This window comes from Amphiprion ocellaris, chromosome 17, assembly GCF_022539595.1.
Source record: "Amphiprion ocellaris isolate individual 3 ecotype Okinawa chromosome 17, ASM2253959v1, whole genome shotgun sequence".
Classification (NCBI taxonomy): domain Eukaryota; kingdom Metazoa; phylum Chordata; class Actinopteri; family Pomacentridae; genus Amphiprion; species Amphiprion ocellaris.
Window position 1 is genome coordinate 5214042 of NC_072782.1, and position 27948 is coordinate 5241989.

Here is a 27948-nt window from a genome sequence, read left to right on the forward strand (position 1 = left end):
GCTGAATAATAAATGTCACAAAAAAATGTTTAAGGGTAAATAGAAATTTATTAATACACAAATTCCTTTGGACAGAATAAATGATTCTGGATTAATCCTTACGCTTTGATCATCACAGCCTTCATTTTCTCCTAAAGCAACAATAATAAATGCATAATCCAAACAATCAGCAATTTTTCAATCTTTTTGTGCTTAAGAATCATTGCCAAGCAACATTCATGTCAGACTATGGAAGGAACTGAAATTATATAAATTATATCAGGAAAAAAAAACCTCTGGGCACATTGTAGAAGTAGTGTTTTATCAATGTGTTTCACATTTTCCATATAAATCTTGTTATTAAGCTAAGCTACTCCTGAGAACAACCATTTCAATGATTAATGACCTTCTGGGCAGAATCAATGAATCATTCCACATAAGTAAACATTTTGTGCTGAACGTGCAGCAGCAAACATCCGAGAGGGAAGCAGGAGTCATACATACAAATGCTGCTTTTACTTGGACACACTAGTTTTTCTTTCCCACTGCTGTTCACAGTGTGCCAGACGAACTGTGGTGTTTGTTCAGTCTTAAGCGTATTAGTGTAAGTTAGCGTAAGCAAAGATGGAAAACATCATTTTTTGATAATTCTATAAAAAGTGTCAAACTCAGAAAATTATTACTGAACATCCCAGCACCTGCATTAAAGACATAAATCAAAGGTGCTAAACTGGCGATTTCTCTTGTTTTTGCGGTTTAAGTCACAAGATTTTTTTTTTATTCAAACAAATATGAGATGTCACAGAACACACAGATGTCAGTTTTTTTTTTAAAGGCACTAAAAGTTTTCAACAATTCTCAAGTAAAGGCCTGGCCTCAAGCTGTACAAAGTCAGCAGATTCAGCTTCAGTTACATTTTCAATTTTCCACAATATTAATCACATGATTTCTACAATAATGTCCTGTCTCTACTGGCACTTTCAACCGAAACTAATAATTAATGTGGCTGCAGCGGCTCCTAATGCACTGTTGCACGATGCCTCCTGCTGCTGCTTCACAATTAAAGTAATCCAGGTAAAAATGCGACGTAATTACACCCCTTTAACTGTTGAGGCAGATACACAAAATGCTGATTCTGATGTAACACCACGGTACGATAAAACGCAAAGCTTTTAGCGATGCTTGAATTGATGGATAGCCTCATTAAATAACAATGCCTCTGCTAAATAAGTGAAGTAAAATGAGTGAATTTGCAAACAGCAGCGACGGCAGATTAACCCCGGAGAGCATGACGCCAACAAGGGGATGGATGAGAAACAAGAGGTTCCATCCAGAACAGCTTCTGTCTGATAACTGTTGTCTTCTGTCTTTTCTTCTTCAGGAAATGTTTTGTCCCCTGGTACTCTGCGCCTCGGGGTGTTTTTTACCCTCCCCTTTTCCATCTAATAAACGCTCAAGCTGTCTGCCTGCGATTTAGATTGCATACAAGCAAGTAAAAGTCATTTTATCAGCACAAACATCAGTCAGTGTAATCTGACTCCAGCTGCCTGCAGGGCGGCTGAGCAGTTTCAGAATACTTTCACTTCCTAACACAGAGCCTCTGTGGTCTCGTAGGATAAATTAGAGATGAAACACGCAGCGCCACAATATTATGTAATATACTGTGGGGCACTGTGAGGACAAAATTAGAATTAATAGCTTGGCTCTAATATGAGGGAGTTTGTAGTTTTCTCTTCAGCTACAGTACACAAAGGACCTGGCCACTAATTGAGAATTTAAGGTATTTACTTTGAGTAAACACACATGCATTTAGAACCACTTTTTTTTTTTTTAGCCCTTTGGTTACAAACTCAACATGAACCACAACTGCACACATCTACAATCATTTTTGAATGAATACTGTCCAAAGAGTTCATTGCTATTACAGCTGCTGGGAAGATTAAGACTTTGTCCAGGTAATTAGTAGCAAGACATTAAAAATCCATTAAGACTTAGCTAGATTTGACTCTAGGTGGTTGTTCAGTTTAGTTATTTCTGCTAAAACTGTTTTCAAATTGAATATAAACAGTTATTTGAGTCTTTATGATCAATCCAGGACAGGTGAAGGCAAGGTTGGGTTGTGGTCAAATAGTCTTTTTTTCTTTTAGTTCAGAAGGTTCCTAAATCTGTGATGAGCAGACCCACGATAAATGCTAAAATGTTTCATTTCTTATCTCCTCATCTCATAAAGGAGATGATGCTGCCTCATAGGGGCAACATGGCAGCAATATTTAAAGCAACGCACCATCCAAGAAAGATACAAGTCAACATCCCTTTGGACTTTCATAGCAGGGATAGACCGATTATCAGTCTGATTGATTATTGTGTCCGATATTTGGCATTTTTTAGATTAAATGACCACCAACACAGTGATGTGAACACTGGCAGCATCAGTTCTGAGGATTCTCTTCAACCTCGGGTATATATTGAGTTGGGAGGAACGCCATATTTAGATTATGGCACAATATGGAGACAACTTGTCTAAACAATATCAGACTAAACAATATCTAATCTTAACCAAGTCATGTTTTCCTACAGCAGTTGTCTCTCTCTCATGTATCTTCTTCTGCCTTTCTCAGGGTCATATTAAGGACAGAGAGGCCCTGAATGTGATCCCAGCCTCAGTTTGGGAGAAGCAAATAGGAACAGGGGTCAAAGGTGACAACCTGTAGGATCATCTGAGGTGATCTAGACTTGATTTAAGGTGACTGTAGTTGACAGATGCAACCTGGATGATATCCTTGGATGTCTTCAGCTAACAGCTGCGAGGAAATACTTGAGATATTTAAAGGAAAAGAGTAATTCTTCCTTCACATGGTGCCGTATTTTTATTGACTGATTAATGATAAATCAAATGCAGTACTTCAGGTCTAATGCAGCCTCCTCTCTGTCTGTCGTCACTCTGTGGTCTCAGAAATGTCTCTCAATCAGAAACTGTAAACACTGAACAAGAAACACAATCTGTTGCCACAAATCAGGAAATCAGCTTCTCTCACAGCGGCTAAGGCTAAGCTAACGGCTAGCAGCCCAGTTAGAAAGCAGCTAAGGATTAACCTGAAACAGTGTCTGGAAAACAATAATTAATAATTCTGTAAGATATACAATGAAAGACTAAGAAAATAGAGAAGATCAGCAGATGTAACTGTAGGAGACAAGCTGATCAATCTCAGTTGATCCCACATAAACAGCATCTTAATTTAATCACTTCTGTTTCTATTTTACATATTCAGTCATAGTCACCCTAATCAATGAGTCTAGTTTGAAATGACAGGTTCTCTGCTATAACATGCTGATAAAACATTACATTTACAGTATGTCAATTCCAAATATCGTTTTTGGTATCGGTAGTGGCTATTACAAAAAACCCCAACAAAAACCAACCCGAATCAGTCAATCCCTATCTCTTAGCACCTCTCTTATGTCCTTCTGAATTCACATCTTTACTTGACCTCATGATGTTTTTCCATCAAGGTCGAGGAAAGAGTTTGGACTATTTGACCACAACCTTTTTCATTTTAACCAAGAACACAAATCCTGTGATTCTTAGAGAGAATAAGACTGGTTTACATCTTAAATTAGTACGATAGTGACACTACTCACATAGGATCTTTCACTAAACAACATTGATACTCATTCAAACCAGATTCTAACCACTCTGAAGCAGATTTTACACCATCTATGACAAACTACATTTTAAACGACCATCAAGGTTTCATCATTTCAGTCCCACCAAATGACACGCAGAGTAAAATATAAACATTTGCTTGTATTTGAGAGATGTAAAGACTAAACACAACTGCGCCTGCATGTAAAAAAAAACATAGCAAATCTCCTCAACTTGCATGTCTTTTTTCAAATCAGCGCGTTTTATTCAGTTTTTACATGTGTGGTCCCTGTCAAGCGTAGATGCCCTTGACGCGTTTATTCTCAGGGTCAAATGGAGATTTGAGATGGGCCTTGGCCTTGTATACCACTCCCATCCTTTCCAGGGTAAACTCGCCGCTCTTTATGAAGTTGGCGCTGACCTGATGATGAAAAGAAGGAGAAGAGATGGTGAGTAGGGGTGGGGGAGATTTCCGATTCTTAGAAGCATCGCGATTCGGACGTGGACAATTTGAATCGACAAACATCCAAATTTTGATTATTTAAATCTGTTAATTAAAGTAACACAGAAGGTTCCAAATAATGAGGAACTGAGAAGTGTGGTACGCGTCATCTCTGGGACATTTTGGAATGCACACAGAGGAAAACAAAGCTGCTGACCTCCACCCACCTCACCGTGAGATCCGAACAGCTCCTTCTAGTTTAAAAGCAGACATGAGGAAACACTGCAGCTTCTACAACGTCGACGGCGGAAGCGAACTGGACAAGAGCCACGTTATATGTAAGCTGTGTCGGGAAACCTTTTCATGTTTACAAAATTTAATAAGCAGCAAAGCATTTTTTTTGAGCTGCTGGTACTGAAGTACACATTTGTAATTAATTGCAGTGTTTTTGTGCTCTTCTATTTTATTTTATTTTATGTTGAACAGCCAGAACAGAATCCTTTTTTTGCTACAAAATGCTGCCATTTATTTTGGTATTGTTAACAGTTATACTGATTACTGTATTGCACAAATTTTGTAACTTTCTAACTTTTTGTAACTTGCACGCATTTCCATTAGTTTAATTAAATGGAATGGAAATGAATTCAACTCTTGTTTTTCTATTAAAAATGCACTGTTTTTAAAAATTGCAAGTGATGATTGCTTATTCAGGAAGACAAAAAGAAAAGTGTGTTGTGAAAAAAGTGCATCAATAAACATACATTAAAGACACATCAATTATTGTTTTTTAATCAAATCGTAGCCCCTGAATCATAATCGAATTGTGACTTGCCCAAAGATTCCCGCCCCCAATAGTGAGAGCAAATAAATAATAATAATAATTATAATAATAATAATAAAATGTGAGAGACAAAGATAAGCAAGAAAAAAAAGGGGGAGCAGGAGGAAGGAATTAAATTTGGCGAGACAATTGAGATTAACACCGAGAGGGAAAATGAGATGACCGATTAATCCACAGTCTTTGTAAAAATAATGTTCTCAACTGGAAAGAGCTCTTCCAGAACGGACAATTTCACAGCATTCATGTCTGACAGAAGAAGAACAGCGCAGGAGTTATAAAACACTGGAAGCAATTAATTCACTCGTGAGTCAATGTCAGCTCCAGAGTAACACCGAGAGCTAATTTTCACCGACTGACTCCCTTTATTCCCCTCCCCTGCAGCTCTCCCACTCATCTATCACTCCGTCTCTCTTTCATTCACACCCACACACAGTCGCATTTCCATCACTAGGACACAACCATAAACACTATTCGCCTAAATCTAATCTTACTCTAACCTTCAACATGCAAAAACTTTCATTATTTACATTATGGGACATTCCTTTCGTCCCCCAGACTCTGTAAACGGATTTATGTGCGTCGGTTTTCACCACTTCCATGTTAGAGGCTGTAGCAGCATCACTGCAAACTCAGACAAACCTGCCTTCAGCTGGAAACATCTACAACAGCAAAAGGCCCGCTAGGAACAGCACAGATGCCCTTGTCTCATTTTGCATGGACAAGCAGCCCACACTGCAATAATCTGAGATCAAAGCCCAGTTACAACATCCACCAGCACAGGGATCCTTTTCTCACATGCCTCTTAATCCTTGATTGAAATGGAGTCTGGTTCATTCAGCATCTAAATCCAATTCAGGGATTCCTTTTAAAAAACAGTAAAACATGGCCTTGCTTACTTATTTTAATGAACAGATATGACAAGTAGACAGGTTCGTAATTCACACTTCAACACTGGCATTTATATTCACCTTCTAAAAACATGCTAAATTCAGGTTTACTTTCTATTTTACTAATGCATCGTACTACTAGGCGCTGCATTTCTTATGTTAAGTCATTTAGTTTTTTTCTGATCAACATCTGGCACAAAAGTTTCCTTTTTGGTTTAATAAAGTTCTATCTTATGTGTGCATGTAAATGACATTGAGGTGTAATTTCTCCTCATTTCCCTTGTCCTAATCTAAAAACAGAGATGAGAGCATCGTGGGTCTCACATCCACTGACATTAGAGTAAATCTGGTTTGTGGTTTGGTTTATTTACTTCCAAATAAACCACAGAGCAAAGAGCTGAAATAAGAAACACGCTGTAAAAAGTAGAGTGGGAGCAATTTGAGAAAATTGCAGTAAATCTAATATGAAAAGCCACAGGGACACACAGAAAGGACGGAAAAGAGAAATAGAAATAATGAAAGTGAGATCAGAGAGGCCAGCCAGATGAATGATCCTCCACATGGAGGTGTGTTTAGCAAAGAAGACACTTGTGTCTGAGAGATCTGGTCTGATGTCACTCAGTATTAAAGAACACAACATCTGCAATCACATCACTGAGTGTTTCTGTGTCTGCATTTGTGTTAATGCATTTCTACACTCAACAAAGCCAATAGTCAGTCGGCTTTGTTGTGTTGGTCGAGGACTGATTATAAACAAATGAGCACAAGGAAATGTTCATTACTTCTGTTCATTTCCAACAGTTACCCTAACTAACTAATTCATTGTATTTTTACAATTTTAACACAGAAGAAAAGTAAAAAAACAGAAATTAAATTAGTATGAAAAACTCACACAGGTCCTTGATCTGTGCCAGAGGACCAATAAACAGCAGAGATAGAATAAGATCATTAAAAATCAGTCAAGATTGGTTTACAAAGTCACACTGAGTTACATTAATTAGAACTGTAGGCAAAACAATGGGATAATGTCAAATTTCTATATATTAAAAAAATGTATAACCTAAGTGCAAAACATGAGATGATGTGCATATTTTTCCTTGACTCCTGCTCTCAGAAAAACCCCCAAAACTCAAGACACAAGGACAAGCAGTACCTCACAGATAAATATACATGTAGTGTGAAACTGTTAAATATTTATGCATAGGGGTGTTCTGTAAACACAGTAGTTGCTTAAAATCAACCTTACTCTAACTTTAAACCAGCTATTTAACTTTGAATCTACTGATTTATATTATGTGGACTTGTTTTTTTGTCCCTAAAGGTAGGTGTCTAAACAGCTTTATGTCCCTACAACATCAGTGATACACCAGCAAGTACATAAATACACCTAAAGACCGCTCTGTTTTTCAGAATTTAAAGATCCCCTCAAATGAAATCAGGTTTTTTACTTTGTTAGCATGTCCATATGTTTTTAGTTTCTTTTTTTATGCAAGAAGATACATAATGCGTGAAATAAGTGGTCAGCGCCATGGCTGAGGATTAGACTTTGAAACTGTGGAGTACAGATGACAGTTAATAACACAGATTCAGACTTTAAGGGTTTTATATATAAATAACAAACTAAAGGAACCAATCCTGTCAACTTGCAGAACAGAACTGGTTTCCGACTCAGAATTACTCACGCTTCTTTACGCTACACAAATTCAAGTTTTCAAATACTTGAATTTGTGCCGAGTAAAGTAGCTCCACAGTGTTTGAACAGAATCGAAGGGGAGCTGGTGTGCTCGAGCTGCAGGTGAGCAACGGACAGGCTAGCAGAGAAAGATTTATATTTTCATAGATACTAAAGGTGACATCTAAGTCATTTTAACACAATTAGGGAATATTTTCATGGAAAAACCATCTGAATACATAACTATGATCCATTTTTAGATGTTTGATAAATGTCAAGAGATGGGAAAATGTTTACAATTTAACTTAGTCTTTGTCTCCCTCTTGATGATTCTACTGCCGGGTTTGTTATTTAGTGAGTCCATGTTATTGTCAGAAGAAAAAAAGACACCAAAAAAATGTATCCTGCTCAATGAAACTTAATTTTGAAGGTAGAGGAAGTGGCTGGATCTGAGTGACAGTTTGAGGACAAGTCTGAAAGACACTGATCCAGCTCACACAGCAGCATTAATACCAAATGTCTCTGAGTGCATATATTTCTCATTTGAGGCATTAGGAAAGGAGGTAAAAAACAATCTGAAACATACAAAACTGAATCATCAGCTGCACACAGCAAGATCACTGCAGAATACAGTGTTTGACTCTGATTTTTCTGTTACTCGGTCCTGAAATCCACTGAAATGATCATTTTTGCCTACTTCATTTTGGTTTAAATACTTTAGCAACACATTCTCTCAATATCACGACAGAGATCTGAATGTTTTTCATGACGTTTTCATGATTTTCTTTCATTTCTACGCATTTTCTCTGGAATACTGAGAAGGAAATGAGACTCTCTCATCCTGCCGAAAAAAATAGAAACCTGAATTAAGAAAACTTGGAAAAGTATAAAATAATTACAGTAAAAACAACAATAAAAAGGGTAAAATGCAGTGTTTAGGTGCATGTGTGTTTTTAAGGTCTTTACCACGCCTCCGTCAGGGTTGCGGATGTATCCATAACCAATAGTTTTGTCGATAAAGAAGCCGTAGTCAGCACGTCGAAGGTGACCTACAGGAACTCCGTTGCGGAAAATGGCCTCCAGACCAAACATCGGAACTTTTCTTGTAGAGAAAAAAAAGACACAAGAGTAAGAAACTTTATGTACATTTAGCAAAACTATTTTACAGAGAGCTTTACATGTTTGAATCAGGATGTATTTAAACATCTGAGGACAGCAGTGAAGCAAATAAAGCATGAAACTGAATATCCAACTATAATGCAAGATAATAACAAAAACAATTTAGGAAAAAAAATGCAAGTTACATTGTATGAGGTGATTTAAAACATGTCACTTATTATCACATTCTCTGGAAGAATATTTAACGACATTCAAACTTGCTGCACGTCCTTTTAATCTAAGCCGCTCTTTAATCATTTAAACGCAGTTAGTAGATTTAATTAAACCTGATCATGTCAGCAGCAGCAACGTCTACCAGCCTCTGTTGACCGTAAACATGTCACACTACATTGGGAGACCAAAGCTTTTCCTCTGCACACACACACACCGCTTACATACAGGAACGCAGACACACACTTTGACACTAATCACACTGGCAGACCCACACAGGACACGGCGACTTTAATATTCACACGAAGGAAGCCGTGTTCTCATGATGGCAAACTGCTGTTGTCTGGTGATGGTGCATCTTAAGAATGCAGAACAACCTTTATTTTTAGCTCGGCAGTAGTGAATTTTAGTGTATTTCTAAGTGGCTTCATAAACGTAAAGTTTATCGTGTTCCATCAGCGCATTTCAAGATGTTATCCTCCACTTGACGATTAAATATGATCAATCACCCAAATCATAGATCTGTGAGAACGGTGTCTTAAATGGTGAAAAGTCGTTAGGTAGAGATTTTTATTATTCTATGAGCTTTGGGACAAGAACTAACTGAAAAAGAACATACACATTAACCCTCTGATGCCTGAATTTATTTACAATTATATAAAAAAAATTGATTATTTGTGTTTTTGGGGACATCTCTATTCATGCATCTCCAGGAGAGAGGTTTAAGGATGGAGGAGGCTGGAAAGAGGAGCTTTGAGAATGCTCAGGTGTATTGTATCCTATTTCTGCATCTGTAACATGAAAGAGGTGTAACACACCACTGGAATATACAAACCATGTTGGGAGCAGGACTGACATATGTGTATGTATTATATAAATCCCTCGATATTACTGTAATACATCACTCTATATTTGTTTAGTATCAATTTGTGTGCCAAACTCTATTATACTTTACTACACGTGTTAAATCAGTGCATTCTCATCACATTCTGCCACATTGGGATTTGAATTGTAAGTAAATATATTCTGTGAGCTGTTCTGCTCATCTAAGAGGTCGTGAAATACAGCAGAGGGTTATAACGAAACAATCGACAGGTCACGCAGCCGCAACACGTCATATTTTTCTGACAGTCGCTTTACAACAACAGTTCAGAGGCGAGGAGGTCTCATTTTGTTAAATGCCTGATCCAGCGACTCCTCTCTCCTTGCATTTCTGGTGGGAGGGACAAGGAGAGGAGCTGAGGATACAGATGTTTGATCGTGGCTTTTTTGCCAATAACCGATATGACAATACTGTCCAACTTTGAATTTCTGATTCCGATATCAACCGATACTGATATATGTGGGCTATTTAACTAATTTTAGGTACCATCACATATCTCCTGTGGTGGAATTAACACATCATGCCTGATTTTATTGTGATGCTCCATTGGATGCATTCTCAGATGCAACAAGGCTTTCAAATGTAAAGATCGTCTGTGCAAAACAAGAAACTACTTTAAGTTATGGAAAAAATGCCATATATATGCCTTTTTTTTTTTTTAATTGCCTCAAACAACAGTTCACACTCTCCCTCCCTCTATGAGTCCAGTAAATGCCGGCAAAATCCAGGCATTATTTTATCAGTTTTCATGATAGGAAAAAACGATGGGAAAAAATATCGATGATATTGACCAATATTACATTTTTATGCCAATATCGGGCCGATAATATCAGTGGGTTGATATTATCGGACCTCTCTAGTTGAGGATGATCTACACACTGGAAAATGAGACGATCTACTAACTCATCGGTGGTGAAGCAGACGATGCGCCTCCTCAGTCCTTCCTCCTTCTGTTTCTCCAGCTTGTCGCGACCCTGGAATGGGATGGAACTCTTGAGTTTGCAGGTGAAGGCAAGTCCCGCCTCCAAAGGTGTGTCATCGGGGCGCAGGTCGGCGTGCCAATGTCTGTACCCTGATGAAGACAGAGATATGAGCAAAAACCATGTTTACTTGTGGCACATTTTTGACAGAGTATTATTAAAGTACCCACACTGAGCTAACAGTTGTGTTGCTTACTCAGAAAGTCTGTACGTGAGCTGGATGTGGATGTTGTGCTCAGCTTTTTGTAACCTCCACCTGAATGTTACCTTTCTCTATGCTGAGCGAGTCGATGGCTCTGTAGCCGGAGTTGATGATGCCGTGTTTGGCACCAGCGGCCATGACGGCGTTGTAGACGGGAAGGCAGGAGTCTTTGGGAATGTGCAGCTCCCATCCGAGCTCTCCAACGAAAGACAGACGCATGGCTCGGACCTGAACGACAGGAGGAGGCAGAGAGGAGGCTCAAAGAAACGACGAGACGCATGTAGAAGACCAAGCTGCCATTCTTCTTCCTCCTGTTTCTCCTCTCACACAGACACACGCTTTATCTTCAAGGACCAAATTTACATGGAATGCATTTTAATGCTAACAGCAGCTTTCATGTGCTGCAGCTGAACAGGGGAAACCAAAGAGCCAGACGGCAGCAGAAAATAACGAGAATAGAATAGATGTGAGAATAAGATAAGGTGCACAAAAGGAGGAAACGGGGAAACTGTAATCTCCCTTTAGAAAACGAATGTCATGTCCTGAAAGGAATTGAAAAACTCCACCGGGGGTGAGAGGTGGAACAAAACTGATGTATGCTGGAGGTAGAAAAGGAAAAGCTGGGTGCTATTCTCCATAATTTTGTCCCTTTGAATATTGAACATAGTAACGTTTTATTCACCAGCTCCATTGTGGGGATTTTGGGAACAGCAGCATTGGATGTGATAACTAGGACAAACCTCCCACAGCTTTCCAAAGAGCCTCCATTTAACAGACATCATCTCAAAAACCTGTCTTTCTGATGGAAGTAAAAACACACAGTGATGCCCTTAATACTGTACTAGCTGAGAAAAATTACCCACAACTAGAATCTGTCTATTCTATCATCACAACTGATGAAAACTGCTCAAAGTGTACTGTGTCATTTCATTTTGTAATTTGGAAAGCTGCAGATATAAACCACCTTCTTCCATTTCTCCACAATCTATGGCATGACACGAGATAAAGCATGTTTCAGCCTCACAATATAAAGTAACTGGTGTCTGCACAATAATAAAGCAGGGAGTGGATCTACTATGTTATAGCAGCTACGGCTATTTCTGTGGCTTGGTGTTCGATTGGATCAGCTGACGTTTGATTCGAACAGCTCCAATCCAAACAATCCATCCCCCAACTGTCTTTAACCTCCAACACCAATCAAAGCAGGGCATCCGTCCTTCACTTCAGCCTATTTCTACTTTGTGGGTTAACAGTTTTTATTGATTTTTCACTAAACCCATCATACATTTGTTTGCAATGAATTTTGGGGAAATAAAATGTGCTTACAGAGCTCCAGACTAACTTTGTCACTTCTAGCCAGGTGTCTGTTGTTCACGGACAGCAGTGACATCAAGAATTATTCAGAAAAAAATAAAATAACACATTCTACTGTGACATCCGGCCATCTTGAAGTTATTTTATCTACATGGGCTGTTTTCTTTTATACCAGCGGAATCCAATTTAAAAGTCAGTACTGCAGTCGATCATGTTCACTTCATTGTGGGAAGACAAAATTGTGATTGCTGTTAATATTAGTTTGGTCAATATACAACTGCGGGACTTTTTGTAACATAGTCGACAGGTATCATAGTTGACATTTTTGCTGTTTTCAGGCCTAAAATCAACATAAATACCAAACACCACATGGCATTTTTACAGAAACATTCTTCAAAATATTATATATACAATTGAACAAAATTGAAATTGAAAGTTATTTATAAAGATATTGTAGTAAACCTGTTGACATGCCATAAATCCACACTTGACTCACACACTACTTTCTATTAAATAACTCAGAAAGCCTTGGAGTCTGGCCAGTCTTTTCTTCAGGAGGAAATGACATCATGTGGAGCAGGTCATGTGATGTGGAATTAACACACTTCCTTGAGAGGTGTTTAGATGAAAGTGATTTCTCGGACACAGATACAATTTGTTATTTTCCACATAAAATGTGATATATTGTCAAAAAAGAAATATCTGTCATGATTATCTCAACTTAATAAAAAGAACACAATCAAAACTATTTCTGAATAAGCTCATTTTATTATTGTTTAGCTAATTGGAAGGTGGTTGTTATTAAACTGGGACGGTTATTTAGTTGACATTTTAGTGATATCCAGTCATTTTTTTATTAATAAATGATTGTTTCCAATATAAATAATCATGTAATTTGTAAAGACATGATCATAATGAACATAAAAATCTTTTTTTTTTTTACTTTTAATAAAAATATATGCAAGATATATTCCATGTACTTCAAAAGTCTCTCAATTATGTATTGACCGCTGTGTGGCTGACCAAAGTAGTTAAAATCACTCACAGGTAAATCTGATATTAGAACTCTTTTGATCATACACCTGTCTAAGCTGCTGTACGGCAGTAACTGATTGGAGACTACAGGCTTCTCTTTGTTTTTTTTTTTACTACAGGCTTCTCTGTGCACAACTACTTACCTGTCATCTACCAATACATGCGTTTATTGAACATCTGTAAATTGTAGCTTCAGAAAACATTGTGCCTCTGCATGCACAAGTTCATTCTTATGTAAAAGAACACATTGAAACAGTTATCTGCACCTTTATTTCTAATTATTTACATAATGTGTGAATAAATTAGCAAAGTGTATGGGAACTGACAAAAAAAGTGCTACTAACTAAATGAAAGGGTTAAGTACAGCAGTGCAATCAATCTAAAAAGTCAGTCTGCAGACCTGGTTAATACTCACTAGAGCTGAACCCATTACTCTGCTTGTATCAGCTTATTTCAGATAAACTCTACCCATAGCAGCCAATAAGTAACAAGAACCTTGTTATGAAAATACCAAAGTACAGGAGGATTGATGTAATTTACAATTTTACCATCATAGAGAAAAAATCTGGGATCTGTGTCAAGAATATTTGTTCATGTCATGTTTTTGGTTAAAAATAATTCCTAAAGACTGATGCAGTATGTTGTTATTGCATTTTTTTAGACTCTTGAGTATTGATACCTTTGTTGGCTTCAAAAATCCAGCATCCATCACTCCTAATACAATTACAGTATTATAGAGAACCCACAATAGAAGCCAAACAAGAATTACACCCAGGTTGAAAAATGCCAAGAAGTCCTGTAAAGTGGTTAGAATGCAAACAAATGCAACCTGAGAGGAGATGCTAAAGAGAGGAGGAAAAGGAAAGCAAGGGAGGAAGAAAATATGGAAGGGAGTGAAAGAAAGGAGTGAAAACTTTCAGTTTCCCCAGTGGGTGCAGTGACAGCCAGGCCATCTGGCCAGTGAGCAGCTAGGGATCACCCTGGGACCCATAAGTACGCTAAGGAGCTCTGGGGAGGATAGTACATGTAGTCCTGCACTTATTGAAAGCACACAGCAGATACAGGTCGCTCATACATTTACCGGGCAACGTTCAAACACAAACACAGTGCAGACACACGTGCAAGAATGCATATAAACGTGAATTCATTTGACCTAACGCACGCCAGCACGCTCGCTTCAAATGACAAGTTAGGAAAAGAGAAAGCGAGAGAGAGTCTAATGAGCTTTGAGGGGAGCAGAGGGCAGAGAAAGCTCTGCTCTCACAGCAGTGCAGCCATTAAAATGTCACCCAGACAAGGCCAGCAACCAGCTGGAACACAGCACAAGCAACACACCCGCGCACATGCACAAACACTCCTGCAGAGCTGTAAGAAGATGCTGACTGCAATCACCAGAGCGTTGCATAATTCATGCAAGAGCGGCTGAGACAGAGCGGGTGTGTGTGGACATATGTGTCGCTGCATGTGCCGGTACAACATGCTCTTTTTTATCTGAAGCCAGAAACACTGCTGAGGTCGACACGAGAGGCAGGAAAACTGAAAACTGAATGAAAAACACAGCTAGGTATAAATACACAGCTTCCCCAGAGCGTGTAAACAACAGCGCTGGAGACTTTGCTTTGTTTTCAGTCAGAGGCAGAAGAAGAAAGAGGTAGAAGGTGGAAAAAGGGTAGAGAAAAAAATTATTTGGACAGCCTTGACATGTAAGTAAGTCACAAGGAAGCCTTGACACATGCCATCTGTCCGCCACACACACAAACACACACTCTACAATCTCTGATGGCTGAACCTTTGAAATAATAAACCAGTTTCACTCAACAGCATGTGATTTGCATAGAAGTATTTTTAATGAACTGTATTTTTTATTTAACTAGCAGTGACAGGGTTATGTTGAGGCTGACAAATGTACCACATCCAATTACTGTAGAAATGACTTGAACCACTGGCATGTGTGTGTTTGTGTGCATGTGTGTTGTCACCTGATGTCCTGCTGCATTGACAACTTTGTGGGTAGAGAAGGGGAAAGCTTCATTACTCAGGTCTGTGTCCAAAACCTCTTGTAAAACCTCTCGGCTGCAAACAGACATAAAATACGGACGTCACAACAGAGAAAACACAGAAAAGTAAAAGCACTGTGGCTGCCAGTCGGTATATTTAGCAATTTCATGTGTGCAACTGGTGTGGAGAAAAAATAATTAATCTCTTTGGGGTTTTTTTATATTTTGTGTATGTTCTTCCCAACACAAGCAATACTGGAAAATCAGCTAATGTTCCAGCTCTCCTTCTCCCACAAACATACACTCACACACTAAAATCAATATTACGTAAAAATGAGTCAACAGAAAAAAAAGGACTAAGTTTAGCTTGCTCTGCTACTTGTACACTTGTATTATATGTGAGTGGGCAGGTAGAGAATACAACATGTGGGGCCTTTTCTAGCAGATATTTTTGCAACGGTGTGGCAGGAAGCCAGGGTTGAAATATGTGGGGAACAGTTCGGATGACGTTAGCGCGTCCATGTTTGTTCATCTGTGTGGGTGTCCTTTTTTTCCTAAAAAGCAAATCAATGTGGTCATAGTTAAAAGCAGAAACGTATCCATGCGGGGATGGTCATACATGTGATTTCATGCATATATTCCCTCGGTGTTATTTTTAACTCTGATCTGTCCTTTGACTCCCAGGTGACTGAAGTACTGCAGCTCTGCTTGGCCCAAGTGAGACAGCTAAACAAGATCAAATCATTACTTTCTTCTGCAGACTTACAAAAGGTCATCCATGCTTTTATCTCTTCCACTATTGCAAGGCACTTTACTCCACTACCAGCAGACCAAACATTCAAAGACTGCAGCTGATACGAAACTCTGCTGCCAGGCTTTTAAGAGAAGTGACCACACTACGCCGGTGCTTGCTGCCTTTCACTGGCTACCAGTGAGTTTTGGAATTGATTTAAAGGTTATATCTGTTGCTTTCAAGCCTTGAATGGCCTGGTTTCTGCCTGAATCCATGGTCTGCTAACTCCTTACGAGCATGATCGTCGCTTGAGATCTTCTGACAGGGCCTTATTAAGGGTTTCTAATTTTCAAATTGTCGCCAAAAGTAAGATGACCTTTGCTAACCAGGATGTCAGCTGTGGAACTCCCTGGCTCAGCATCATCTTTTAAATCTCTTCTTAAAACTCTAATCATAACTCTTTCTACAAATAAATGTCAATCATATTTATGTAAATTATTCAGTCCCTCCAGGAATTTGCGATGCTGCGATCGCAACAATTAATGCAAATTCAACCAGTTCTGCGTGACCTTGCAATTTTGTCCAATCACTGCAACTTGCAACGCAATTTTGATCCGCCTCCCACGAGTTCCACCAATCATAGCAGACCCCAATGCAAACGTAATGCACGTACATCACCGAATTCACTTCCTTGTTTATGGTTTGAAGATGCAGACATGTCCCATTCTAATGTCTCTCATTTACCAACAAAAATTACTGCTAAAGACCGTGAAAAACAATTCCCTGATGTTCTTCACCAAAGCGGAGGTAAAGTGTTTTACACCCGTGCAATATTGTAGTGAAACACAAACAAAAATCATTGATTGACAAACATTTTTCTACCTCGAAACATATTAGGAGAATGGCTGAAACTAGCGGACCACAGACCAGACAGATCACTGTGACAGAAGCTGTTCCATCCAGATCTGTTGCTGAAAGAATGAAGGTAAGTCAGATTAATTAATTGACATGACAAGCTGTGTGTGTGTGAGCGTGTGTGTGTGTGAACACGTATGTGCCAGGATGTGAAATTAACTTTTTAAGCCAGTGACAGATATGTCCAAATATGATTCATTCAATAGTGAAAGATCATTTTGTCCCTTAAATCTACCAACCACTTCATGTTAAACCAGTATCTGGCTGCTGCTAATTTCCCACCATGGTGTGTCAGTTTGTGGAAATGGGTTGGAGCGCGTTAAAGAATTAGTTTAGGAATACATATTGTCAATTAAAATGTTGAAACATGTTCTAAAAGCTGAAAAAAATGCAACTTTTTAGCAATTATCACTGTCTCCCGCAATTTCATCGCAACAAATATGCTTAAAACATCGAACAACAATCTCGAAAAAAGCCTGCGAAATCCTGGAGGGAATGATTATTTTATCTTGTTTATATCCCAAAGACGCCACCCAATAAAACTCAAACTTTCTACCTTGTCTACATGTCTACTTTGATGCACTGTCAGAAATGCATTGCCAGAGATGTTTCATGGATTTTGAGTCATTCTGTGCTGCAGTTGGGTTAACGGCGTTAAAATTTTCAATCAGATTAATCATGATGATAGATTAATCTGCATTAACTCATTAATTTTGACAGCCCTGGTAAAAATGCAACAGCAGCAAAACACAGTAAGTGCATGGAGTTCAGAGGGTTAATCAATGACCAATGAGAGACTTTAAATTCTGGCTCTTACTGCTACTGTATTGTGTATTTTTACTAGAAGAAACTTTGTATTTTTGTTTTTGAAAGATGCTCTATAAATAAACTGTAATATATGCATGTGAGCAGGCCTGTGTGTGTGAGCTGGTGTTGTTCCACAGGCTGATGTTTTCTTCAGGCTGTCCTCCAATCTCTGTCCTCCCTTCGTACAGTGGACTCAAGTGGCCGAGAGCAAAGGCCAATTAGTTACATATAATCAGCAAACAGCTCAGTTTGGTGTGTATGTGTGTGCATTTGGTGAGAGAAGGGGGGCACTTACAACCACCAATTTGTTTCTCTGACTTGCCGCTTAACTGTGGCTCTCAGCTGTGGATCCAAGGATGCACACACACACACGCACGCACGCACGCACGCACGCACGCACGCACGCACGCACGCACGCACGCACGCACGCACGCACGCACGCACACACACACACAGAGGACTCTCTTCAAGGATGTCGTGTAATTTCATCTATTATACATAAGGTTCATAATTACAAAGCAAGTGGTTGAGCACCAGTTTCACCCCTTGGAACAAGCTGCCAAGCTGTGTGAGAGAAACGCTGCAAGTTTAAAGACTCCCCTCTCCAGAGAATATGAATGAGACTTCTCAGGGAGGGAAAACAGAGTCAACCGTATTTCCATAAACGCTGTAATTTTCTCACTCCTCGAGCTTTAAAGGGATCAATTTGCTTCATAGGAAAACAAAACCAAAACACTGTAGGAGTGATTTTTCTGTGATTCCTCACAGGAGGCAGAAACAATGAGGAGGAGCTAAAAAATCATTACGGCGCTGCACTGAGAGGCAACACAGGCGCCAGTCTTCACTATATTACCCACACACACAAACACAAACACAAGCTGAGTGCATTTTGGATGCTCAGGAAAACTCAATGAGATACATAATCAGCATCCTATTGTGTATGTGTGCGCACCCCTAATGAAACACACACACATGGGGCTGCTGCTGGTGGTGACGCAGCAGACTCTAGTTTGACGCAAGCAATAAAAAGCAAGTGGGACAGAAAAACCTGAAAGAGGGCACTGGGAACAGGCGATTGAGCCGAGACGGAGGCGAGGGGGACGGGAGGGTGAGGAAAGGTGAATACCAGCTACAGACTGAGAGAAAAGAAACCGAGCAGAACGGGAGATGAGAAAAGCCTCAAGGAGAAGAAATCGACAAAGCCCACACAGAGAACAGAGTGGAGTAACCCTGCTGCTGGCAAGAGGGAAAGAACAAAGACAGAGGGGGGAGAGCCAGGGAGGAGGTGAGAGGGGAGGAAAAGATAGATGAGGAGTGCAGGGAATGAGATGGGGCAGAGGTAAAGGTGGCCTGGCTCACTCTTTGAGTGAAGAACAAAGAGAAAACTGCAGAAGCAAAAAGAAAGTGACAGGCTTGGACTACCTCCCATGTCCAAATGTGCAGCCCCAGTTTCACTGGTACAATACATGAATACACTTCCTAAGATGAGGAAATAAATCAATGGTTTTGACGGATGAGCGGGTGGTATTTCCAGGTCAGGTAATGTGAACTGGATCACAAACGTCTCCCTAGAGAAATACCGGATTTTAATCAGCATCCTGAAACACGAAGGATCAAACTTCGTCTGACACCACTTCCCATTCAACCACAGTCCCACAGTTTTACCCAGAGGCAGCCGTAGCATGGAGCAGCATTCAAACAAGAAAACAGACACAAGAACAGGAGCTTTTCTCAGGGCTTGAAGAGAACCAGGCCGGTTACGCCACAGGAGCTTTCCCCAGGGGCTCGGTGTATTTCCACTGCAGAGACCACAGTCAAATTTAACTTCCAGAGAAGTTATTCTGCCCCCCAGAATGTCCCGGCTTGGGAGGCAGTACAATTTCTTTTTTAAATTGCAGGAAATTTGGGGTTTGGGCTTGCAGCACTGAAAATTTCTGATTAGCTGAGTACTTGCAGTATTTTATTTCGGGCACCATGAACAGTTTTTTCTCTGTGCTTCAGCATTCATCATCTAATGACAAAGGACAAAATCCAGTAGGAATAGAAAGCGAGCAATGATGAGACATACATGAAAATCTTGTGAGTCGAGCAACCTCAACTGGACTGGAGCAAGCAAGCAAAAATTTAAAACTTCTGGTGTTTTTTTTTCATTTGTCAGTGGACTAATATGACCAATCAGTGAAGGAAAAATTACTCTTTTCCCCCCAACTGCTGTAAGAAATACACAACTAGGTTAAGATAGATATTATTTAGTCTGAAGCTGCGAAGTAGACAAGTTGTCTCCATACTGGGCCGTATTCTAAATATGGCATTCCTCCCAACTCAATATATGCCAAAGGTTGAAGAGAATCCTCAGAATTGATGCTGCCAGTGCTCACATCACTGTGTTGCTCATTGTATCACTTCTCCTGATATCAGTAAATCTTATTCTCAACATAAACCACCTGAGTCTCCAGAGCGTGTCTGAGTCTGCCTCCTCATTCGTCTCTTGACATTGCAGCATTCCCTTACAAACTGACATCATGAACAGGATCTCAATAGAACGACGACATCGGTAAGTGCAAAGTTTAACCAATTTTGCACACTGCCATGTCTGAGTTTGATGAGATTCTGCACCTGGAAAATTTTGAATGATTCTCCGTGTAGTATCAAATCTGCAAATTTTGGTATTAAATGTTAGTCGGCTGGCTCAGAAGGTGAGTACAGCGCATCATGCATTCATAGATTTCAGTTTTTAATGCTAGTCGGCTGCCGTAAGAGATGTCGAAGTGACCGGGTGTTTAACCTGGGTCACCCTTTAAACAAAGGGTCAAACCAGCTTGTTCAGACTGCAGTAAAACTATAGACAACAAACAGTCAAAAAGAACCGTTCAGTTCCTTGAAATACATACCTGAGACAAAAAGTTGTGGTTACTGAAACGTGACAACCAAGTGGTGAGTCCCTGGTTCGATTCCCACCCGACCCGGATCTTTTACTACATGCCATTCCCCTGCTCTCTTTCCCTACATTCCCTGTCAATCTCCAGTCTCTATCTAATAAAGGCCAAAATGCCAAGAAATGATCTTTCAAACTTGTGGCTACTTTGGGTGGAAGCATGTTTTTTTAATACAGGACAAATAAGGAAACCTTCCAACTTGTCTGCTTATTTCATCCATTCATTTAAGTATCAGTGCTGTCACAGCTTAATCCCTGGACATCACTGCTCAAGCGAGACGAAGGTCTTTATTGCTGTTGACGTTCTGTCCTTGAAAGTCATTGCTGCAGTGTTTACGGGGGAATTATCTTGGAAGGTGATGCAGGAGCAAGAGATGCTGTTTTATTTTGACTTATTTAGACTGTAAAAAGTTAATGTGACACTAAAGTTATGTTCAACTAAGACCCAAGAGAGCGAAGTGAAACGTGCTCATATAACTAACAAATCTATGATGTTTTATCATGGAATAGCAGGCTGCAGTTTTTTGCATAAATGTAAAGCTAAAATAAAAGCAAAAAAGTTAAATTCATGCTGACAGCCAAGTCCAGGGATCAGTTTTTCTCCCTTCCCTTTTTTGTGAAAACACTAGGGCTTTAAAATTTGGCATCCATTCAGCCATAGCACACTGCATGTTGATTTGCAAGTCACACTGGGGCTTTGATCCACTTGCTATTCTCTCCATGATGCTGCAGATGCTTTTAAATGGTTCTTTTGGGCTAGAAGATATGTTGGATGTTTTTGACTTTCAGGCAAGATTGGTAGATATATTGAAATCCACTGACCCCTAACCAAAAGTATAAACTGTTGATAACACAAAGAGGAACTGCTCTGAGAAATAATTATCATGATCTCTCATTCTGTCGTGGATGTTTCAAGACCGATGCTACTTATCATGAATCAGGTTGCAGAAGCAGCAATCTAAGAAAAGTGTCCTAATCCCTGGTCACTTCCAGCTCATCTTCTAGGGGGATCCCAACATGTTTCCATACCAAATGATATAATAATCCCTCCATCATGATCTGCCTCACAGTCTCCTTCCTCAGCAGACATCAAGGTGGGACCCTGTTCAGATGCCCGAACCATCATCATCGCTCACCCAGGTGAAAAAATAGATTTTAATTGACTTTGCCTGGTTTATAGCATCATGAAACAGCTAATGGCTACATTAAAATGCAGAATTAACCTTGAACCTCCTTGATTCTGTCCCATTTCAGTCCCTGCACTCACCTCTCATGTATGTGGCTAAGTCTCAAGAGTAGCTCAGTTCTCTGCGAGACTCTTCTTGATCAAATGTTGTCTTTTCAATGCCTTTCCTCTCTCCTCTTCCATGCTTTTTGTCCACACACTGTCCTTTTCTCACCTGGTTATAAATCCCAACACTGCTAACATTCAGTCACTCATAGCCCTCTATCTTCCACTTCCTCCCTCTCTCACCTCTTGGGTCCCTGAATGCTGATCATTCCCATGTCCTCAGAGTGGTCCGTCAGCTGGCAGCGGAAGCCTTGGTCTTGAAGAACTGATCTTATGTGGTTCCAGTTGTGTTCTGCTACACCGCCTCCGATGGCCAGGTAGTACGCATCACCTGGAGCAGAGGGCACAAGAATGACACTCTAAAAGCAGCAAAGTACGACTTCACGTATCACATTTTAAGCACACGACTATATAACTACATCACATGATAAAATGATGGAAGTACAGAAATTATTACATCCAAATATTTCACAAGTTTGACGCATGTTTTTGAAATTTTGCCAGGGTAAAACTTAAGTCTGTTTCCACCAACTTCATGCTGATATTATCAACAGTAGAGTCAATATATAATTGCAGGACTTTTTTATCATAGTTGACATTTTTGCTGTTTTCAGGCCTGAAATCAACATGGCTGCCTATAACCAAACACCACATGGCATTTTTACACAAAGATTCTTCTAAATATTATATATACATCTCATAAAAACATTAGTTTTTTTTTACTTTTAATAAAAATGTATGCAAGATATATCCCATGGACTTCCAAAGTCCCTCAATTATATATTGATGAAATACTTTGCCAAGAAAACACATAATCGTGCAAAAGCAACTTTAAACACCATGGCATTGAATTGCAGCTTCGCACCTAATATGCTATTATGTAATAGTGTTTACTTTGATTAATTAATATGTCTCTTCTGATTCATGTGTACCCTGTGGTATTTTTAATTAGCAGCAATGACTCTCAGCCCATCTGGTCTCAGAACCCCTTCTTTTTATTCATTTTTTTGAGCTTTCTGGTGAAGGAGTCACATGATGAAGAACCGAAAGCAAAATCAACGACAATAAAAAAATACTTAAAATAACTTTTTCCTGTTTCTCTTTCTCAGGTTTTCTCTTCATCAGTGATAATAAATGTCAAACCGTTTAGCAATATTTCCACTTTTTTTGACACGTTCAATTTTTAAAAAAAATGTATTTTCCATAATATTGAAGACTTTGCATCTCATCATCTCCTCATCTTTCGCATGATGACTACTTTTTTACCACTGCCAAGTGCAGCAAATTTTTTCTGCAAAATTTTAACAGGTTACCTACAACTTTCTTTCAGTTTTCATTCGTTTTCTTATAAGTTTGTTCAGTGTGATAGAAAAAAACTCACAGATGAAGACATAAAAAGAAAAGCAAATAAAAATGACTGAGTGGTAAACCCAATAATAGACACACAGAGCAGACCAGCAAGATAATGTTGCTGAAAATGAAAGTTAGATTGAAAGTTAGATTTCACACAGATACGCTGACAGTGATATATTGAATTGATAGAGGGGAAAAGCACGAGTGAAAAGAAGAATAAGCGATACGAGAATAAACTGATAAATATAACAGATAAGTGGAGCGGATAGATCGACTGCAAGAAACAATAATAGACGGAACTGAGGAAAAACAACAATACATCCAAAGTAAGATACAAAAGAATAAGATACAAACCAAGAGGCAGAATACAACAGTCAAAAATGCCAAAATAATGATGGAATGACAAACAGAAGCAGATCCACAACATGGTAGATGGATGAGTAGATGCTCACCGTTGGATTGTGGTGCCAGGGGCAGGTTGGCAGCACCAGCCTCCAGTCGGCTCACTGTCAGGTCGGCCTCTGCTCCTCCTCTTTTATTCAACATGCAGGTATACACTGTGGAGCCTGTAATATGTGCAAACACACACAGAAGTAATTCATTACAGTGGCAGACTTTGTGGGTAAATCTTTGGTGTGCGGTTCTGCGGAAAGAAAAACAATATCTGACATCAACCTTCTGTTTGCAACTCATTTTTTTGTTAGGAATCCAGCTCATATGTTTGTGTCTGATTGTGTGTGCTCTCCTGACTCCCATGTGTGAACAGGAATGAATTTTTAATACACTGAAGCGTACCTACACCAAGTTTACATCTTTGCTGTTTTTGTTCCTCGTTACCAAGGAAACAACTTAAATAAGAGCCCCACTTCAGCTGTAATGACTGCAAAGAAACATCCCTCAACAAAGATATCCATGATGAGGACGTCCTAATGAATTTCCTAATGAATGAAGTCTGTACATAATTACAAGCGACATAAAATCACAACATGTCCATCATCGGTTTCCCAAAGGAGCTGGTGGCTGCACTGACATGCTAATATGTGCTTGTCCCACTGTCATTTTTCATTTGAAAGAGTGATTGATGTTACAGTTTCATTTGTCACTGGTATTGAAGAAAATGATGTGTAAAGCACATCATTTTCATCCTGCTGGGACGTTTAATATTCTCCCAGCAAGTGTGAGCCCCACAGTCGCCGTCGATTAAAAACTGGGAGCAAGAAGCAGAGAGAGTGATGGACCAGATTTTGTCAAGATAATAGGGAGGATATTAAAGTGAAATCATTGAATTTATAGGTCGCACGCAGGTAAACACATTTCTTGGTGTGTATTTTGAATCAACTGTGAGCATTGCAGGTCTCAATGGAGAACTACTACATAATGGAAAATTTATTAAGCCTTTTTTTGGCTGATCAGCGTCTGATAAACTGCTTTAAGTCTGCGTTAATTGGGTGTGAAGACTACAAGTTAGAAAATGAATCATCTTGGAGTGTGTAGTTAGAAAGAGGTGGAGACACCAGATCACTGCAACCTGTTCAGACACATACAGTCTTTATCTTCATTTTTTTCCCCTTCCTCTCCTGTATTTCTGATTCTCTCTCAGTATGAATAAATCTTTATTCAATATTTGTGAATTTCCACTTACTCTGCTCATGTAAATTGCTTTTAATAGTTATAATTGTTGGGCACATTGCATGTTTTTTCATGAGTCTTGCTTCTTTCTACTATCTTCTTGACCTAGGACCACTTTATGACCTAAATAAATTGTTTTTTATTGTATAGTTTCTGACATTCATGACTGAAATCCATTTAACTATATTTGTATGTCGATTTATATTTGCTACTTTCAATTTTTTACGGCATGTTGATTCAAATCTCAAATTTTTGTCTCAAATCTCAGTTTTGAGCTTCACATTTGAAGCATGACTAAGACTGCATTTTCAACTGTTTCCACAACCAGGTATTGGTTTTATTATTTGTCATTATTTCTCTTCTATAAAACATTTTGTGTTCCATTCAATTTGTAGGAAAAGTGCGATGCAAATTAAGCCTTATTAATGACTGATACATATGAATGTGATTGGGTTATTATGATGTAATGCTAGCAGCAGATTCTTTAAGTTCTGTAAGAGGCGAGTTAAGGCCTCCGTGGGTCAGATTTGTTTCTGAGCATCTTACAGATGTTCGATCAGTTTGGTATCTGTGAAACTTGGAGGTCAGGTGGAAACTTTGAGCTCTTGGTCATGTTCCTCTAGTTGTTCCTGATGAACAAAATAGCACGCCTTTTGCTAGAGATACCTTCTAGTGTCACTCCATTGCATTTCCCACAATTCTTTTATCATTTATTTGACACATCTTTTCTATTTGCAACTGTTTGTCAACTGCGTAGTTGTCTGGGAGTTCTGTTGCCATGGCGTAGGTGTGTTTGGCCTGTTTATGTGAGTTGTACGTGTCAAAGTAACATCTATACGAATAGGGGGATCCAAGGTTTTCCTGCAGAGCATTACATGAAAATGAGATTATCAGCGTTACACACTTCACCTGCCTGTTTCTAATGTGGCTGATCTGTGTATATAGTTGCTTTCAGTCCATTCATAACATGGGCCTGCTGGGAGTCGGCCGTGTCAGACACTTTCAAATCCTTCACAGCTAAATAACGAAAATGTGTTGACGTCCTAGCATTTTATTTCCCAAGACTTGATCTCTGTTTCTGAAAGGACATCGCTGTCAACACGGAGGCTGGAGAAGTAGCAATGTGCAGAAAGAGGTTTTCCATTTTCACATCTGTACACACCTGTCACCTTAGGAATTAGGCGTCACTGTTGGTTTGCTGATTGTGAAAGGTTACCAAAAAAAGCGAGGCAGAAGACTCTCTTGTCACCACTTTTAACAGCATCTCTGAGGCACTCCATGCTGGCATTTAGAAGTGGTATTTGGAGTTTTTGTGGTGGAGTGGACTCATGTGTTGGCATCTTTTTTTGTGTGCCCCGTGTATCTGGCCTCTTCAGTCCATCAATCTTTCCTCCCATCTGTCTGTGTATGTGTGTGTGTGTGCGTGTGTGTGTGTGTGTGTGTGTGTGTGTGTGTGTGTGTGTGTGTGTGTGTGTGTGTGTGTGTGTGTGTGTGTGTGTGTGTGTGTGTGTGTGTGTTTCCTTTAGCAGCAGGCTAACTGACCTGGCTTCTTGTTGACATCAGCTGTGAACAACCAATCAGCTGCCTTCTTGGCATCTGGTCCAGTGAGATAGAACTTTCCAAAGTAGGACATGTCAAACACAGCCACACTGTGTCTACATGAAAGGCACTCACTCTTAATCTGCATTTAAAGAACACAACCCACACATCCAGTTAACACAGGCTCTGACTCTGACACAAATAAAAAGCTGTCCTGTCTTTGACAACATGACATTTCTAAGATGACTGTTTATCATCGGCAGATCCTTGAAGGCAGCAATTCATCAAAGGGAGTGAAATTAAAGGGAAACGAACACACTTTTGCTCTCGGTATCTTACCACATCATGATGAGGAGGGAACCCAAAGGTGTACTCTTTGTTCAGCAGCTCGTTGTATTTGTAGTTTACATTCTTCTTAATGTCATAAGACCCATAATAATCATAGTTTTTAAGCTGCACCAGAACAGACAAACAAAACAGTTAGAGGCTAACGAATCATAATCATATTTTTCCAAGTACAGTGAAGGACAAAGCACCAGGCCAGATAGCCAGGCTTATGAAAAATTAGAATCTTAATTGTTTATGTCTTTCTAAATGCATGCTGTCAATATGAGGAAGTAAATGAATCATTAGTGGGAGTCTCACAGGAGCAGGTCCATCTTTGTTGAACCAGCCAGGTCTCTCCCAGCCGTGTCGCTCCTGGAACACACAGCCTTGTTCAGTCAGCACCTGAAACAATCACACAGCACAGCAAAATCAGGACAGAGAGTACCACTACTCAGTGTTTAAATTAGAAGAACTGCATGGAAACATCTGTCAAAGGTAAGAAACCAGAAAGTCACCTTTTGAGGAAAACATTTTGACAATTCTGTGGTTGTAAATTGATCATATTTAGCAGATTTATTTATCATATTTACAGAAATGAAGATGTCCATTGACACCTGAAGGTAGCACAACAAGCTAGAATTAGAACACCAAAATACTTTCACATGATGCTGATTTGCATATCAGTTTATCCAGTTTTGTATTTCCAACTACCTGTGGAATGCAAGCCTGATAATTCCCTTCCTTTTGTCTCAGTTTTGGTCTCCACCATCTTCGAAATTGTGCATATTTAGTGGCTAAGACTCTGCTATGTTCACCAGCTAACCCAAAACTTCTTCTGTTTGTCATTTGTTGCCAAGTAGGTAATGAAAAGTGGGTTTATTAGAGGTTTTTCCCTGGAAAATGTTGTGTGATGTAGCTGAAGAGAAGGTTCATGTGGGTGATTCTGACGAAATCAGTATCAGCAGAAGGGTTAAACTAAAAATAATGAGATAAAATATTCTAAAACATCCCAAAGAACTGAGAGGAGCTTAATCCAGTCACTTAATCCATTCTTAATACACAAACAATCATCATTTTCTGTACAAGTTGCGCAAAGAGCAAAAAATAAACACGCCTAAATATCAAAACTTCTTCTAAAAACAGAGAAGCTCATGAGAAGGGATGGCAAACCCTGCTTGTTGACCACATGCTACTACAAAAATAGTACATTTCTTA

At 39.4% G+C, this 27948-nt stretch overlaps 1 protein-coding gene across 1 annotated transcript in view; it reads right to left on the bottom strand.

Annotated features, from left to right (window-relative positions):
• Positions 1-28: 28 nt before the first annotated feature.
• sardh (sarcosine dehydrogenase) overlaps positions 29-27948 on the bottom strand; it is a 57252-nt gene continuing 29332 nt past the window's right edge. Inside the window, exons 13-22 of the mRNA XM_023267849.3 lie at positions 27052-27135; positions 26746-26859; positions 26410-26548; positions 23691-23804; positions 22069-22216; positions 15187-15280; positions 10924-11086; positions 10580-10748; positions 8431-8566; positions 29-4043 (exon numbers count right to left, since the gene is read on the bottom strand). Of these exons, the coding sequence (XP_023123617.2) occupies positions 3915-4043; positions 8431-8566; positions 10580-10748; positions 10924-11086; positions 15187-15280; positions 22069-22216; positions 23691-23804; positions 26410-26548; positions 26746-26859; positions 27052-27135 (1290 nt within the window). The 3' untranslated portion in view covers positions 29-3914. The remainder of the gene's footprint in view (positions 4044-8430; positions 8567-10579; positions 10749-10923; positions 11087-15186; positions 15281-22068; positions 22217-23690; positions 23805-26409; positions 26549-26745; positions 26860-27051; positions 27136-27948) is intronic.